Here is a 17,339-nt window from a genome sequence, read left to right as displayed (position 1 = left end):
CATTCAGGATTGGTGTTACTGTAATGTCAGCATTTTCACTGGCAGTATTCCAGCTAATCATCATCAATCCTTACCATGGCAGCTACAGTGCAGTAGCTCTAATTCAAGAAGTAAAAGTGGTATTGGCTTTTAGGTGCTGAAAACTATGTTTACTATGTAATTCTTAGCAAACTACACAGTACTGAATTTATTGCACAACACTCCATACCACAATTATCCTGCATTAAAATCATATGCAAAAGTCTTGTACGATATATTACTTGCAGCATTTGCAGCAGCAGAACACTTAATTACAAACAAGCTGCTTGTAAACCTCGAGCCTTGTGAGTTGTACCTCTTTTGTTTTTATTATTTAGTTTTTCACAGTTCTAAGTATCTCCGCAGGTGCAACTGGAACAAGTGTTTGTTTTTCAGAGTTCTTCACTCTCCACCAGCTTTTGGGTTGGGGATGAAAACAGCACAGGGCTCTCAGGAGCTGGAAAGGCAGAGAAGATATCGAGTCCTTGGCTGCTGAGGTTCGTGTAGCGGCTGCCCCCGGGCCGGAGCTTCAGTGCTTGTGGGATTTGACGGTGCCACTGAGCTGCAGCAACAGAAACACAATGGGCTCTGTAAACCTCTCGTTTGGGTCACAAACAAACAGTGGAAATCAATCCACACACCCGGAAAGTTGCTTCCAACATCCTTGAAGAGAGGCCAGCATTGGCCAAGCATTCGTCTTGTGACCAGTGGTCACAAACAAACAGTGGAAATCAATCCACACACCCGGAAAGTTGCTTCCAACATCCTTGAAGAGAGGCCAGCATTGGTCTTCCTGGCTTAGGGTCTGTTCTTTCAAATATTGTCATTGGCAATGTTTGTATCTTCAGCAATGCTCTTGAAGTCTACAGGTAAGATTTCATCCCTGTTCAATTCAATGGCAATGTTTGCATGGATTTCACAAAGTCCGAAATTTAATGATTGAATCTTTGGAGCCTTCTCCAAAGCTCTTGCAATCAAAACTAAAAACATTCATAGCATGAACAGAGATGAACAAAGTGGCCAGGGCTCTGATTTTGTACTGTTTCAGCCTCTGGATGGCTTTTCTTCAAAGAAGTGATTGCAATCTTTATTGCCATAGTAGTTAAAGTTACTAACGTGTTTTCTAGATGTTTTTTTAAATACTGAAAGGAATGTAATCCAAAGACACATATTCAGTAATTTAAAAGTGCCGTTCTACATGTTGCCATAAGAAAAAATACTGCTAAAATGTTGTAAAAATATTGTATTGCATAATATCTAGTAGTTGTTATCCCTAAGACACTTCAGACAAGGGAAAATTATATTATCTTTGCCAGTGTTTGTCCATATGGCTCTGCACCCAAATTAGAGAGACATATCTGTCAGCAGTTAAAATGAAAGGGTATGAAAATGGAAGTCAAGCTCAGGCTCCAATGCTCTGAGGGAACTTAGTGTGGGAGACGACAATCTACATGTTAAACATTGATAGGAAATGTCTCTCCATGCTGAATTTTGACCCTATCTGGAAATATTTAAAAAAGACCTTCCTTTTTTCTTGCAGTGCCCAATTTGTTTCTACTTTAAATCATTATTTACTCATTATTATTTTTCTTTGCCTGCAGAATTGCAAATATCAGACCACACCTTCAATCTCTCGACTCCACCCATTTAAAATAGCATAAAGAAAAATTACTTCTGTCACTCACTTTGGGGTGTGAGTTGCATATCTTAGAAAATGTGGTTGGAATTGGGAAACATTTCTTGATTTCTGTTTTTTTCCTGTTTGTGCTTGAATCCTTCATTTGAAAATTTATGTCTTTCAACATTTAGGTACCTAAGGAATTTTAAAATTTTGTTTCACCTTTCTTAAATCAGCCTCCCCCTAGCCCTCTCTTGAGCCTTCCATTACTCTTGCCCATATCACCACAAGGTGGCAGGAGGCTGACAGAGATGCACTGGTGACTTCTGATAATTAGGCTGGGTTTAAAAACCAAAATGGAAATATGAGTTTGGAAACAAGGGCTCTTTGTTTTTTTTTCTTTTAAGGGTCTGGTTCTAATCCAACCAGTTTGTGGAATATATACATATAATACAGTTTGTGGAACATGCTTTCTGTTTTCATATGCTGCTTAAGGGATCTGCTTTTTCTATTCCACCTTGCAGAGATAACAGTTAAATGATGTGCTGTAGTTCTTGAGGTGGGCTGGGGCCTTCTGAGTCCCAGACAAATGTATTGCATGTAAAGTAGCCCCCATCAGTTAGGCTTGGTTTGCACCCCCATGCTCTGTGGAAGAAGGGGTCCACTTGTGTGCAATTCACTGCTCTGTCAGGTCAGGGCTGTAGCACACGCTTGTTAGGGGCAGTAGAGTTAAGGTTCAACTTGAAAATATATGCTTGTGTGTCTAGGGATTCTGGGAGGTGGAAAATGGGAGTAGGGAATATTGCGCAAAACTCTGGCGTTTTGTCCCTACTCTCCCTCCTGCCAGTGCAGCAGGGCTGGTTTGGCCATTTAGCTGTATCATTTTATCTCTTCTGGGGCCTTAGGAAGCTGTGGCCGTGCTGTGACACTGATCTCTAACCCATGTCAAACCCAGGCTAAGAACCAGTGGGGCCCTGTTTTCTTTCCCAGGCAATACCTACCATATATGTCAAGTCGAGCAGTACAGGAGACAATGCCTGCTTCGTTCTTTGCAGACAAGGTGTACCAGCCAGCATCTGCTTTCTTGGCAGGCTGGATCAGGAGGCAGACATATCCTGTTGTATCTTGATGCATGCTGGAAAACAAGTGTTTGGGAATTAGTATTTCTCAAGAGCACATCAGCTTTCAGATTTTAAAATATGTATATTAAATAGGAAACAGATGTGTTGTCTTTACTCACAAAGAGGTAGCAGTCTATAGTCAATAGATTTGCTTTCAGTACGGCCTCAAACAATGATCAGGAAATCTCAGATCTGTTCTGGCTCCTCTCAGTTGTGCACAGCCATGGTGTGACTGTGGGAGCTGAGTTGTTACTCTGTATTTGTTAATATTAGCATTATTTATTGAATTCTAATGAGCTAAACCTGTGCAGCAAAGCTGCTGCACAATCATACTGTATTTTTCTCAGTTCAGAAGCTGGAACAAGAACATAAAATACCAAGAGCACTTGTACAAAGTTGTGATATTTTTACAACAGCAACCAGAGCCAGTCAGAAACTTTCTTGGGGCACCCTTTTCCATGAGAAAATGACCAAGTGGGAAAATCAGAAAGATTTGTTTAGCCAACACTCTGAAAGAAACCTGCTTCGTTGTTCCCTCCACTTCCTTTGCTCTCCAGTGATCTAAGACCTTTTGGCTGCAATTTCCGGGAAAAACTTTTCAGCAAGATAGAACAGAACTGAGACTCCTCTTTTTATCAACCCAAGTGTTTCTCTCATTATAAAGGAAGAGGTGTGAGATGAGCACTTCAGAACACTTGAAGTTCCAGGATGTTCTGAAATTTGAGATTTTGTTTCCATATGAACTGGAATGAAACCATGGTCTTACAGGACAAGAGGACATTTTGTGCTCTAAAGAAAGGGAGCATTTCACCCTTTGTTCCCTGCATTACATGGCTTGCCTTATGCTGGGGGTGCAGTAGTGTAGGAGCTGGTGTGTCCTTGTTGTGGTACAAAAACCTCTCTTGGCTTCAGGCAGGAAGGCAGCAGTGAGGCAAGATCGGGGCAAGCAGGGACGATGCTGCCCGTGGGTCTGTGCAGAGCCACTGGAAGCCTTGGGGTTTCTGGTCTCAGCTGGCTGAGATAGCAGAGCTGTCACAACCCTTATGCTTGCTCCTGGCACTGTGGGGTGTGCGAGGTTTCCATTCCTCTGCTGAGCTGAAGCAAACATTTGTTTTCTAACCTTTTGTGAAACAATTGGAAATGTGGCATTTTAGGAGAGTTGTTAATTTTCCAGTAACTACAATGTGTATACGTACACAATCCATATGAAATGGGAACATCTATATGGTGTACTCCATGACTTATGGAGTAATGGCTAATGGCAGACTCAGTTCCCTCCTCCAGATTATCTACAGAGATATTAAACAGGACTGGGTCCAAACCATATAGACTATAGGCTGTAGAAGGTCAGGGTTAGGTGGGGTTTTTGGAGAGGGGCAGCAGTCTCTGGGTGGGGACAGGGTGACCACTAAAAGAGTTTTCTGAGAATGCTTTCCCTTGTGCTTGGTGTCCATCCCTAACAGGTGCTGCTGCAGAGCCAGCTTTCTGTACTGATAGCCTGCAGGTGTGTGTGTGTGTGTGAAGGGTGGTACTTCTTGAAGCTCATCTCAAAGATCCAGTGACTGCATCAAGTTGTTACTTGAAACCAAGTGAAATAAAATACTAAAAAATCAGATCTATGCTGAAGTAGAAATCTTAAAAAAAAAGAAAGCATGTCATTTATCATTAATTACAGCCAGGCACATCATTTCATCAGCTTTTCTTTTGCAAAAATTAAAAGATAGTGATGCATTACTGCAAGAGCTGAACCTAAACTTTGTTGTATTTTGTAAGCATGGATCAAAATCTTTACCTTTGTTTGTGACCAACTTTGTTAAGTTTCTCTATCTGACATGATAAATTCTCTATTATCCCATGCTCTGGGGCACTGAAACTGTTCTGAGTTTGAATTCATACCTAGTTGGAACTAAACTGGGAAAAAACAGCTTAGAGAGAATAAGGTGCTGGAAGGCACTAAAATGCCACATCAGGGTATGTTTGACAAGGAGATCCATGCACTCTGTCAGGCCTGTGGCCCACAGACTCTGTCCCCACTCTCTGGGGCAGGGGTGCATCGTGCCTTTGTTCTGAGCCAAGGAAACTGCCACTGTGCACCCCACAGGGAAGCAAGATCCCTACAGCTTTCTGTGGGTGAAAGAAGTTGTTACGAAGCACCACCATCTGTGCTGATCACAGAGGTTTTCATGGAAGCAGTCAGTCCAGCCACAGGAGACTTCAGGCATGGCTGTTATGGTGCAGTACCTCATCCTCTCTCTGTTTGATGGGATGGTCTCATTGTCCTTCTTCCAGTAAAATACGGGAGGTGGCATTCCCACAACTCTGCACTCCAATCTGACAGGGTAGCCTTCTGGAACACCACAGTTCTGAAGCTTCTCCAGAAACATGGGGGCTCTTTTGACTTCCTTTGCTGGAAAAAGAATTATTCAACAGCAGATATTTTATTCTTTGTTTCTCTTTGGATATTCTTTGTTTCTCTTTATCGTGGGAGAACACGATAAAAATTATTCTTGTGATACCAAAATAGGTTGTGAATTTTTAGTGGGATGTTGGAAGGGAAGTGAAATGCCACGACATAGCCTCTGTAAGGGAACATAAAGTAAATAATAGGCAGAACTGAAGTTCATAAAAGAATATATGCACGTCTAATGGGTCTAAACATACTACCATTGCAGACAATTAATGCCAGATCTATTAATTTCAATGTCTCACATACTTTAGGGCTTTATTAAAGAGCAGTATTCAGATTTAATTTTTATATTTAAAACCATTTTTAAACCAATAAAATCTGGGCTGAAATCTGGGATACCTCAACATATATATTATGAATTCAAACCCTAAGCATTTTCTGGGGAGAAAGTTATGAATGTCATTTTGCCCAGACAAGAGAGGATGGGTGACAATGAGGCAGAGTTCTTATGGCACTCTCTTAGTAACAGGAGTGCACTCATCTGAGAACCAGGTACATTTCCCTCTATCAGCTGAGGAGGGAAATATATATATAAAAATTACATATCTGTATCGACAGCTGTTGGATTTTCCTACTCTCAGGACATCATTTATCTATAATTGTCTGTAGGGAAACAATGTAAAGTAAGTTTGAAGAAATGCATACAGATAACTTAATCACTGAGATTAGTTTTTCAGTGCTTCTTACCTACAACAGTGAGCTCCAGACTAAATGAATTTTGTCCTGTTTTGTTAGTGGCAAGGCAGGTGTAAGTCCCAGCATCACTTTGGGAGAGAGGGTCGATGAGCAGAGAGTGCACTCCGGTCTCCCTGACCAGCATCTTGTGTCTGCCGTCCGGGAGCACAGGTTTGCCGTTCAGGAGCCACGTCAGGTCTGGAGTTGGTAACCCGCTCACCTAAGAGACAGGGAAACAGCTCCAGACAAGTGTCCAGCTGGCAGAGAGAGGTTGGGGAATTCAGAGCTAGGCCTTTTTACAAATGCTAGCGGAATCATGTCAAAATCTAGACCAGAAAGATTTTTTTAAAAAATTATTTCTCAGTTTTTGTTTCTCTGCTGACTGCTTCCAAAAGGGAGAAACTCAGAAAACAAACAAGTAGAAAAGATTTAAACATACATCAACTATCTATATTTTTCTTAGTCAGAAAGGAAGAAACTTAGTTTGAAATATGAAATTAAATATGAGATTCATAAAAGACTCTTAATAATCTGCTAGTTTTCCTTTTTTTGGTGCTGAATAGAAATCAAATTCCTTGATGTAAAATACTACAGAGTTTAACAGAGACGAAGAAAGTTCCATACAAATTACTTTGTATTTGGTAAAATTTGATGAAGAATGATGTAACACTTCATAGCTGTTAAACTTGCATGCTTTAGAACACTACAAATTAAGTATTTTTTGAAAGATAAGACTGTATTGTAGTATTAAAAACCTTTTCAATAGGGAGCAGTATTTACTCATGTCTAAATTACTGCTTTCCAAACAACATTTTACCAAGCAGACAAAGAGGGAAGTGGAACTTGTCTGCGTGAGGACTGCTGTCTCCCAGGTCTGTGCAATGCCAGACATGCTTTAAGGCTTCACAAGCTCTGCCAGGATAGCAGAGCTAGGAATAACCAAATTCTTTGGCATGCTCCTTGTAAACTTTACATCATAAATTAAGTAGTAATGAGTCTTGCTCATCTGCAGGGCATTAACTTGTGCCTCAGAGCTTCTACCCTCTTCAGGGTAGAGGTCAGTGTCAGCACTGCCACCTTTGCTGCACTGCAGGGACTTAGAGGGGTTCCAGAATAGGTTGGAGCAGATGATGCTCCCAAAGGTGTTCAGTAACAGGATGTTCACTCCCTGTGCTCTAACCTCTGACAACTCTTTCATGCCAGCATTTCAGTCAGCAAATGGGGATGTTTCTGCCTCTATGCATGCTGGGGAAGCATAAAATGAACTGGGCTCAGTTCCCTCTTTTCAGGGAGTATTAATCTTCAGTAATTCAGTCCAATACAATGGGAACATTTGTTTGAACACAAAGCAATGTGCTGCATCCTCTCTTTCTCACGGTTTTGTGCTATTCTGGATTATGTTCAAGAATCTGATAATGGAGAAGAACTTCTGGAGTTCATACTGGTTAAGGACACAGTGAACATATCTAATAATTTGAACAACCTTGTAAGTGAGCCTTCTGTTTCTGGGTTGTGTTTTCTGTGTTCTTCATCCCATGGAATATTTGTTCAAAAGAAATCCCTGGAATCAGCTCAGATACAATGGCATTAAGAAATAACTTTTAAAATGAAATATTGAAACTTGAATGGAAAATGTTCATGCATGCAATAAGGAACATGAAAACACACAGCACTACATGTACAGAGGTAGGGAAAGTGAGACTGAACAGAGGAACCAGTTAATACCTTACAGTCCAACCTACAGAGTCGCCCTTCATGTGCCACCATGTCACCTGGAGCCTGTAGGAAGTATGGCCTGAAAAAGCGCTCTTGAACTGCCTCTTTGTCTCCTTCTGGCACCCGGGGTCGTGTTCTGCAACACAAAAATCACATGTGTGTGTTTGGAAGTCAATTGTTTTTTACTAATGCTTAAAAAAAAAGGAAGAAATTGAGGAAAAGGATGAAGAGATAGCTTGAGTTGCATAAAAGGGCAGAAAGAAATGGACTGATTGTAATTTAATTCTTGCATATTTTCCCTTTAGAAAGATTATCAAGTTAACTATATCATGTAGTATCCTTAGATTCCCAAGCCAGCCTTTGCTTCTTTTTGCTTTGTTTAGCTGAATTTCATTTTGCTAATCCATCCCTTGCCTTTAGCTCCACTACAACAAGTAAATGAAATCGTACTTAAACTTCCCTGTATTTGAGGATGACCTTCAAAAACATAGAAGTGACCTGTTGGGAGGGAACTGCTGCTGTTATTTCCATGTTATGATTGAGAACTGAAGTTCAATGAATGCAGTGGTTATTTTGGATGCCTTCAGTAAAAAGCATAAAGAAGGTCTGCAGGACTTTTTTCTTTCACCTGTGAGGCTGAGTTGTGGATATTCGTCCCCGAAAAGGGACACTCTGAACCATCAGGTGTCCTGAACAACTGATCCTTCCCTGCAATTCACAATGGAAACAGAATTAATAGTTGGTTAATGGCTTATTTCACTTTAAAGTATAAATATTGAACCCTTACAGTGTATTAGGATTTATTTTTATAAAGTAGCTGAACTATAGTGAGAATACCACTTCCCCATAGCAAATACTTTTAGCCTGCAGTTGAGGCAGGGGTTTCTCAAACTCTTCCAGGCTGTGGCAATGCATTTAGCAGTGGTGCCTGTCCCTGCTTATTTATTCATGCCACAGGTATTGTCTGCTACTACCTTTGTGCTGGCCTACTTTAAAATGCAGACGTATAGAACCTGAAAATAATTTTTTTTTAAAGAGAAACATTAAAACTGGAAAAAGTTGCCTGATGAATATACTTCTAAATAAACAGCTAAGCTAGCACATGGGGTCAAGGAGAATGGTGTAAGGGAGTGAGGCTATTTGCAGATCCACATCTTTGCATCCTGGATAAAGAATATAATTGTGTTTGGTAACAGTTCCAAATTTAATGTAGCTATTTGTTTGTTCCTGCTCTCTTCTTTCTGCCTGAAACTTCATGTCTGTCTTGTCAGCACATCTCAAAAGGCACCTATCAGCAACAGAGAGTGGAAAGGAGTTAGGGCAGGAATTGCTACTATGAAAAATTGTCCTTAGTGCTTTTGACTGTCTGCGTAACAGGGGAGTAGTTTCATCAGTCACCTTTACATGGTTTCCTCTCCTATGCTCTACAGCACCTGATTTGTGATATAGTCACCACTTGATGTCAAAGCATGTGGCCTAATTTGTGTTCCTATTAACGTATATTAGAAAAAGATGAAACAAGCATTTTTGTAAAAGAAAATAAAACACCTTACTTGTGGGTTTGCAGCCATAATCGTATAGTTGCCATCATCATCATTAGTAGCAGCTTCGATATGTAAAGAACATGTTCCATCTTCTTCTCTGTTCATTTTGAAATGTGTGTTTTTCTTTGAAATCTGCTTGCCATCCTTGAACCAGTAGACCTGTAGTGATCAGACGTGCCCCATGACTTAACAGTAACTAGGAAAATAACATAAGTTGAGCGGCAGCTAACTAAATTTTAGAATATTAAAAACTTTGCAGATCAGTTATAATGTGAAGCAGCATGATTCCAGGTTGAGCTCAGGAAGCTGCATATCACAGCTGGGCCTGTCAGGTTCTCGTTCCTTGGCTCTAGGCACGTTGCTGGTTAGATCAGCTCTCATCTCTCTGGGAAGGTCTGGGGTTTGTGCTGTTCTGTGTCTCCGGGAGTCGGGTGGTTAGACCTCAAGGCCTGATGCATGCTCAGGAGCAGATACTGTTATTTTAGAAAGGTGGGGGAAATGGTTCATTTGGGAGCTCTCTCCACAGAGCCATGTGCCTAGGAGGGATGAACAGAAACTAGTGGGGAGTTGGGTTTTGTTCCTTCAGCAGTTACAGTGCGAATGACGTACCTTGGGAACAGGTATTCCGACTATTTTGCAGGTGAATGTAATAGGGAATCCTTCCATTACCCGAAAATGCTTGAGTCTCTTATCAAAGATGGGAGCTATGTATTTGCCTGTGGGGATTTCCTCGTGTTGGACTTCGTCGTCCGATTCATCCACCGGCGTCCGCTCCAGGCGGAATTCGATTTCGTTCATCAGCCTCTGCTCAAAGCTGGAAATGCGGTATTCCTGCGGGGGAGAGAGGCTCAGCTCGGAGCAAAACAGCAAAACAGTGGCCTGGGCTGTTTGCAGCCATTGGCACTTTCAGACTAATTCTACGAGTGACAAGAAAAAAGCCTAAGTAAACCTAGGACATCCTGAAACTGTCTGAATTTGGTTTGCGGGCACAGATACTGCATCGTGAGTCTGCACAGTGTAATGACACTGAGATTTTACACAGCAGCAAAAGAAATCAAACATGTCATTCCTCTAAGTCTCTGTCATAAAAAATTATACTCTTGCACACTGTTGATCAAAATAAAAAATTTAAATATACCAAATTTTTGAGGATTTTTGTTAAAATATTAGTCACCTGCTGATTATAGAAATGAATGCTGTATATTTTAGTTCATAATTAAATAAGGAAAACTATACCAACTAAAAGAGAAAATTAGGAAGAAAAGGAAATATTTTCAGAGTAATTAGCATCAGATTAAACTTGGACATATTTCTAGCTGGTGTAACTGAGAATGCAAAATATATTACATTAAAATTCTTACAAGATTAAACAGATTATGAAATAAACCCAGCATATTCCTACATAAATGAACATTTCCAGATAGTTTGATGTGATTATGAACTTTCTCCCGATCCCCTGAATTCAATTAGAAATATCTCATCATGTAGCTGTTTTGCATGAGGAAATCTCCTGTCTAGACCAGGAGGCATTTGACCAAATTTCCCTTGCTGTGACTTGTGAAGCCTCAGAGCAAGAGCCAGCTTCAGTTTGTGCCTCCAAACCAATGTTTGTCCTGGGCATGGTGGAGCACTGCAGCTGCACCTGGATGGACTTCTCAGGTAGCACACACACACCTGCAAGAGCTCCTTGCTCAAGTCATTACAAACTGTCTTTTTTGGGGCAAATCTTGTATTACCTGCAGAAGACAAATCAGGTTGCTCAGACCTGGATTTGTGCAGGTTTTAAGCCCAGAGTTTTCCTGCTTCTATTGAAAATGGAACTTTAGAAAACAACAAGTAGTAAATTAAGGTGTAGCCAGTCCCTAGATATATTCAATTTGCTGAAAAAACAAGCTTCAGAAAATGCATCTTGTCTGAAATCTTATAGGAAGTTAATTAAAGAACCAGCAGTTATCCCAAAACACTGGCAATTACATCCCTGATCATTTAGCCATTCCATCTTACTGCTGATTATGCTCTTGACCATCAGTTTCCAGATAGCAGGGAGAAAAGATGGAGGCAGCAAAAAATTTTAGCTGACAAACTCTTCTGCTTTCTTCAGGAGACCAAAGAGACAGAAGTGGTCTAAAGTTTAGACATTACAGCGGAGTTTTGAGGAGACGGGAGTTTGTAAGACTTGGGGGTGAAAATGTGGCAGCCACAAGCTAGAAAAAGTTGGAAATTGCTATGGTTGAATAAACACCCTGGTAATACCTGATTTTGGAACTGTAGCGGTAGATGTTGTGTGCTTTCATCTAAAATGTCTGTGTTGGGGAGGTTGCTTGAAGATTAGCTATGGTAGGAAAAGGCAGCCAGTTTGGAGTAGGTAAGAAAGGAATCTGGTGAATGAAGCTGCTCCTCCTTGCACTGGTCCCTTGTTCTCTGATGCTGCAGGGCTGCTCATTCCATGCAGCTTCAGAGCAGTGCAGAGAGCTGCAGGGTTCCAGGAGCGTTGGCAGGGAGCTGAGGATGCTCAGTCCCCCCCCAGGATCCCTTCCTTGTGGCATTGGAGTCCCTGGGGTAGCAAGGATAGGCTGGATTCAGTCTGCACAGGGACTCTCAGCCAGTTCTAAATGCAGATGCATCACTGGCCAGGGAGCTGGATGGGGTTAAGACCTCAAGCAGCCACATGTGGAATTGGAGCTCCTATAAAGGAGCTGGAGGATTAAACTCGAGGCTGTTTGTCACACGGAGCTGTGATGTGTGTGTGTTGTCCCTGGGGGGACAACCACTGACCCCATGGAACATGTAAATATTAAACACAGTACTCGCTTACCTTTAACACCTTGCCCCACTGTGACAGGGCCTCTCTGCTCTCTGACTCTGTCCTGCACTCCCAGCTGTGCCAAGCAGAGCTCAGCTCTGAGCTGGCCCCGTGTGAGCCGTGCCAGAGGCTGGGAGCCAGGCACAGCCTGGTACCAGCACCTCCTCAGGGGCTGCCCGGCGGCTGGGGAGCACCAAACAGCCTGATAGAGTTTCATCTCCTCAGCTTTTCTGCTCTCATGCAGCAGGTCTCAGCAAATTGCTTTATAGATCAAATTCTCATCTCGTTAAAGCCAGTGTAAAACTGGAGTTTCTCTGATTTCTCATCAACCAAACGGGTCATTTCCCCATGTAGGTGGCAAGAACTGATTCTAGGGTTCCAAGGGAAAGTTTAGCAATCAGTCTTTTACCCTCGATACTGAGAACAGGCCTGTGTCTTTTTAGAAAGGCAGAATCATGTAAGAATCAGGGAGTAGCTGCTGCAGCAGAGGGAAGTAATGGGGCTGAAGGGCATTGCCATTACACTTTCAAGGCATCACGTTAATGTGGAAGGTGTTGGCTGCAGAACAAAATGGTGCAAAAAGAGTTAAATTTTGAATTATTGCAAGCTGATGGCACAGTCCGGTATTGTTTATAGACAGCTGAGTTTAGTCATCAGTTTTTCATGTGGACTTTTTTTCTAGAATCATTGCTGTCCAAAAGAAGTCATGGTATAAGAAATTAATAGCGTAGGGTTGCTGTAGCCATGATGGCCTACAGATGAAATCAAATTATGCTGATAGAGACAATTACATCTTTTTTTCCCTCTACTCAAAAAGTGTAGATCTGTCTTAAGTGATCTAACCAACTAACGTAAATAAAACTCAGAGCAATCATTTTCAAGTTGTACCTAACCAAATTAACCTTGCGTCTGCTTTAGATCCTAAAAGGTTTTCTGTGAATGCAGTGTATCATGTTTTTCCTGGCTGGTGTGCTGAGGATATTAACTTCTTACAGACTACTTCATTAAGAAAAATGGGCACATCCTCCTTTTCAAATGCCTGCTTGCAGAAGAAAATACCATAGAGGAAGGAATGCATTTCATGGCATCCTTTGAAGTTAATCATGGACAACTTTTCTCCCACGTTTCTTTGCATTTGACCCTGGATATATAGAAAGAGGTATAAAAGTAGCACTTTGTGAAAACAAAAGCATTTTGCTGCACCATCAGCTCTGAGTTGTCATTGTCTGGGTTGTCAGCTGCTTCCCTGCCCACGGAAGCCCTGAGTGTCCTTGTACAAATGCAAGTCTCTGGCAGGGAACTGTGCAGGCTGACTGCAGGAGTCTGACTGCTCATTTCAAGGAGTTATATTCAAAAATACATTTTAAATTAGAAAACATTGAAGTCAAGGTTCTCACAGCCCCTGTTTCCTGTGTGTTGCCCTCATACTTCAGTCTGCTTTTCTCAACCTGTTCTGTGTATATATATGCTTGTATAAATTTACAGCCAAACCAACAGGACCAAGTTAACTTTGCTGAGAAAATTTGAACACCGACATTCAGAGGCTGAAGGTGTTACACCAAACCTCTCATAAAGAACAGAAATCTCTGAAATAAGTGAGAATACACCTCTGTATGCAGAGTATAATCTTGGAGGGTTTTGCTTGTTTGGTAGGTTTTCTTTAAGGATTAGCCAGAACAGAAAGGAGTTGTTAATATGGCTTTCTAAAGAGCTGTTTTTATCACAGAAGCCATAATTCTATTTCTGAATGTGATTACAAAAGTGGTGTAGGGCAAAGAGTTGTTGTTGTGGTTCAGACAAGTATTTCATCAAGTGTCACACAAAGAACAAGCCCATGTAGGCATGGGGTACAATGTTAAAACTAGGCTGCAGTTCAGCATACTGAGGAGACTGAGGGAAAGAGTACAAAGGTTCAGGCCCTGCTTTGGAGTCAAAAGTGTAGCATTGCAGCTCCTTTTTTGGCAGCCTTCCTAGAACATGAAACTTTTACAGGCAGTAATTCACACACTTGTTCAATACAGTAGCCAGATATTTTAAATTATTGTATCCACCAGCTAAAAATTCAAGCTCCTCTTCAGTGGTGTAATGCTCTATACAAAGTATAATGTTTATAATGCATCTATAATTGTATATATTTATATAGGCTGAGTAGATTGCAGCTTTGGAAACTTGGCTATTTCTCCTGCATCTAATGCACATTGTTTAGTGTGCACGGTGTGCAAGAGGGGAGTAGCAGTGGTGCTTGTATTAATATAGTCACAGTATAGTTTGAAGGGTAAAAGACTTAAAACTGGTGAAAGCAAACCCAGGAAATGTGCTGAATATGTGTCTGAAGGGGTTTTGTACTGTTCTGGTGGAACTCTGTGGCAGATAGAGAAGTAAAATGCAGCTTTCCTTCTGCTTGCCTTTGCTCTGCCGTGGCAATATTGTTGTAGGCTGCTGGTGGGTGGCTGTACTTTGTCCCGCACGACAAACAAAATCTTCTCTCCATGTCAGTCTTGCTCAAGGTACAGGTTCACACCATTTTGTCTCTGTGATGGATCTGTTTGGCCCCATCACCATAATTTTTGACAATCTGAGAGCACAGCAACCTTCAGGGCAGGACTGTTACCTGCATTTTACCTGTGGGAAATTGAGAGCTAAAGAAGCTGAGGGACCTGTTAAGGTAACACAAAAATCTGTGACAGAGCAGAGCTGCATCGTGGTCTCCTGGATCTTGTCAAGTAATTTAACTCCAGGGCCTTTCTGCTACCTGTAAGCATTTTTGGCAAAAAAGAGGAATTGCATAGAGTGTAGTAATTCCCATTAGATTCTAAGTACCTTTATATATGAATATGAGTTCTAAAATCTTGCATCTGTTGTCGTTCAAATTTATCTTTAGCAGGATTCAGATCTTAGTGAATATGCATTCTAACAGTTAGTAGAAGCTCGTAGAGAGTCAAAATAATTTGATGTTAGGATAGTAACTCATGGAAATTGCCACAAACAGAAAGGCTAGGGGAGCTCTACTCAAATGTTGATTATCATATACGGTGTAAAAACAATTCTGTTGCCAACTTAATGCCAACGCTAGACAAATTTCCCAATTTAATCCCAGTTTTGTAACTTTTACTAGATTGCCTTTTTGGCAGAATTATTCTAAATCCATGTAACAGTTTATCTAAGAAAGTGGCACATATTGCATCTCAGCATCTGTTTCCAAGCTGTAACACTCCTTAACTTCACAGTCGAATCCAGGCTACTCTGACCGACATCTCCTGATTAGTTTGGGCTCTCTCTCCTCTCCCTGTTCCCCTCTCAGCAGTGGGAATCAAAAGCAGCAGATGCAATGCACAGGCTTTACTCCACTTGCATGTCCTATGAAGAGGCACCGCTGGGGTGATGTATTTCCTGCAGATGAATTATATGGGGCATGAATCTCTTGCTTACCTGGACACAAACCCATGAAGAGCCTAACAAGTCCTTGTCTAGCTAGACAATATTCAAAATACAGTGCAGAGTGATTAAGCAAGAAGGAAACGGAGGAGGAAGCACATGGAGCTGCCATCTCCAGTTCCCACACAACTGCAGCTGGAGTGGGTGTGTGCAAGCACGAGTAGCCTAGCTTCCCTCCCTGCCATGGAAACCTGTCTGTACTTTGGTATCGATTAGATCTAGGTCTTGAGAAGACAGCCACAAGTGGTTGTTCCATGTTCATTGCCACAATTACAGGGAGTTTGTATATATCAATAGAAATTTGTCTTGGTCAGATTCTCAAATCTCTTTTCATTTCTAGTACAGAGAGACAAGCTTCCATGGGGAGTCTTTGTGGTCAAATTCCCATCCTTAGTCTAAAATTGCCTACATTTGCTGACCTGTGAGAGATAATGTGAAGCTTGATTTTGAGGCAGATTTTTGGAGTGATTGAATGAAGTGTAATTTTTGTGCCCTGGGAGCAGAGTTCTGGGTGATTTGTGGGCCTTTCTGAGACTGAGGGAATGGGAACTGCAAGGAGCTGGTTCTGTGTGATCAGTGTTGGGGTGTTCCTGGTGCCAGGGCTTGTGTGATCAGTTGGGACCTGCATATGGCTTTGGCTTTTAGTGATCAAAAAGCTTTTGGACAAACCCTGCATCTCTTCTGCTCTGAAATTTCTTATCAAGTATTCTCTAGCACAGGTGAAGAATATTCATGTGAGGTCTGTGCATCATTTTCTAAACAGCTATAGGTTTTTTCTTTGTCCTAAAAATAAGGCTGCTATCTGAGTCTTACCTAAGACAAAACCAATCAGCATTGCCACATGATATTCTTCATAGTAAATTACACAGATCTGTGAGCACAGTTTGTGGTTCTTAAACCAAAATGTATAAACCAGGCCCTGGTATTTAACTCTGCTTTCCTTTATTATTTAATGGGTAATTAATTTAGTTTTATTACTGTACAGGATTTTGAGGTTTAATTACATAATTTTTCTATTTTATATTATTTGCATAACAAAATATTGAGGAGATAATATCACTAATTTCTAAGTTCTGCCTGTAAAGCTGAATTTCCTCTGTTAACAGAGGAAATATTTATAGCTTTATTTATATTGGTGAAGCCTGTGAATGCTTTCAAATACCAGGGGAAAAGAATTACTTTCCGTTACACATTTATATTTTTCCATTTGACAAAATCTCCCCAAAGTCTCCTTCTCTCCTTTTCTCCCCACACATCTTTTTGTTTCTATTTGACTCATTCTAACTAAAGATTACTGAGCTACTTCACTTGTAGGGCAGATGAAAGGCCCAATGGACTGGAGTGGCAGACTTTGGGAAGCGGAGATAATGCTGACTGTGCTCTCCTTTCATCAAGTGCTGCAGTTACCTGACACTCTCTGAGCTTATGAGACTTGGATGCTTGGTCTCACAGCATTTCAATCTCAGTCTCCAAGAGAAACTCCCAGCTTTGTGCCAATAAAACGTTCTGGGGATGGAGAGGAGTGGATGGGGATCTTCTTTGTCCTTCTTGTCCTCTTTCACTTTGCAGAAATACTGAAACATCCACTACAGCAAGGACAAGAATGCAGGAGATTTTTGTCCTCCTTTCTGGGCAATAGAGTGATCTTTTAATTTCTCTGTCTCAGTCTGTCTCTGTTCCTTTTCTCCATCACAATCTGGAAGAAAAAAAATTCTAACAGCTTCCTCAGAGGGCCCTAATCATGGAGCTGAAATGCTGTTTGAAATGTCCTGCTAATTGAGGACCTGTTCTTGGTGCCTGAAGTCTTAAGTTTTATTCTTGGAGCTGGAGGAGGTGGTTTTCTGCCACCTAGCTAACTTTCTAGCTTTTCTAGCTCAGGTCCCCTGTTACGGAAGCTGTTCTGAAAGGTGGAATTTCCAGATTTTTCTCCTGCTGTTAAAGA

The 17,339-nt window shown here is 41.3% G+C and overlaps 1 protein-coding gene and 1 long non-coding RNA gene across 4 annotated transcripts in view; one reads left to right on the top strand and one right to left on the bottom strand.

Annotated features, from left to right (window-relative positions):
• Positions 1-305: 305 nt before the first annotated feature.
• Positions 306-17,339, bottom strand: part of MYPN (myopalladin) — a 52,393-nt gene continuing 35,359 nt past the window's right edge. For all 3 annotated transcript variants that reach the window (XM_068196848.1, XM_068196849.1, XM_068196850.1), the window contains 8 exons: positions 9,769-9,990; positions 9,169-9,318; positions 8,244-8,323; positions 7,625-7,751; positions 5,912-6,119; positions 4,999-5,164; positions 2,638-2,771; positions 306-580 (listed from right to left, as the gene is read on the bottom strand). In XM_068196848.1, coding sequence (XP_068052949.1) covers positions 411-580; positions 2,638-2,771; positions 4,999-5,164; positions 5,912-6,119; positions 7,625-7,751; positions 8,244-8,323; positions 9,169-9,318; positions 9,769-9,990 — 1,257 coding nt within the window. In that variant the 3' untranslated portion in view covers positions 306-410. The remainder of the gene's footprint in view (positions 581-2,637; positions 2,772-4,998; positions 5,165-5,911; positions 6,120-7,624; positions 7,752-8,243; positions 8,324-9,168; positions 9,319-9,768; positions 9,991-17,339) is intronic.
• LOC137477707 (uncharacterized) lies at positions 533-1,034 on the top strand. The gene is made up of 2 exons (XR_011001150.1): positions 533-666; positions 771-1,034. It is a non-coding gene; the product is annotated as an uncharacterized lncRNA (long non-coding RNA).

Source organism: Anomalospiza imberbis, chromosome 8 (assembly GCF_031753505.1).
Source record: "Anomalospiza imberbis isolate Cuckoo-Finch-1a 21T00152 chromosome 8, ASM3175350v1, whole genome shotgun sequence".
NCBI lineage: Eukaryota > Metazoa > Chordata > Aves > Passeriformes > Viduidae > Anomalospiza > Anomalospiza imberbis.
Note: the sequence above shows the minus strand (reverse complement) of the source record. Positions and strands in the feature narration are given on the sequence as shown.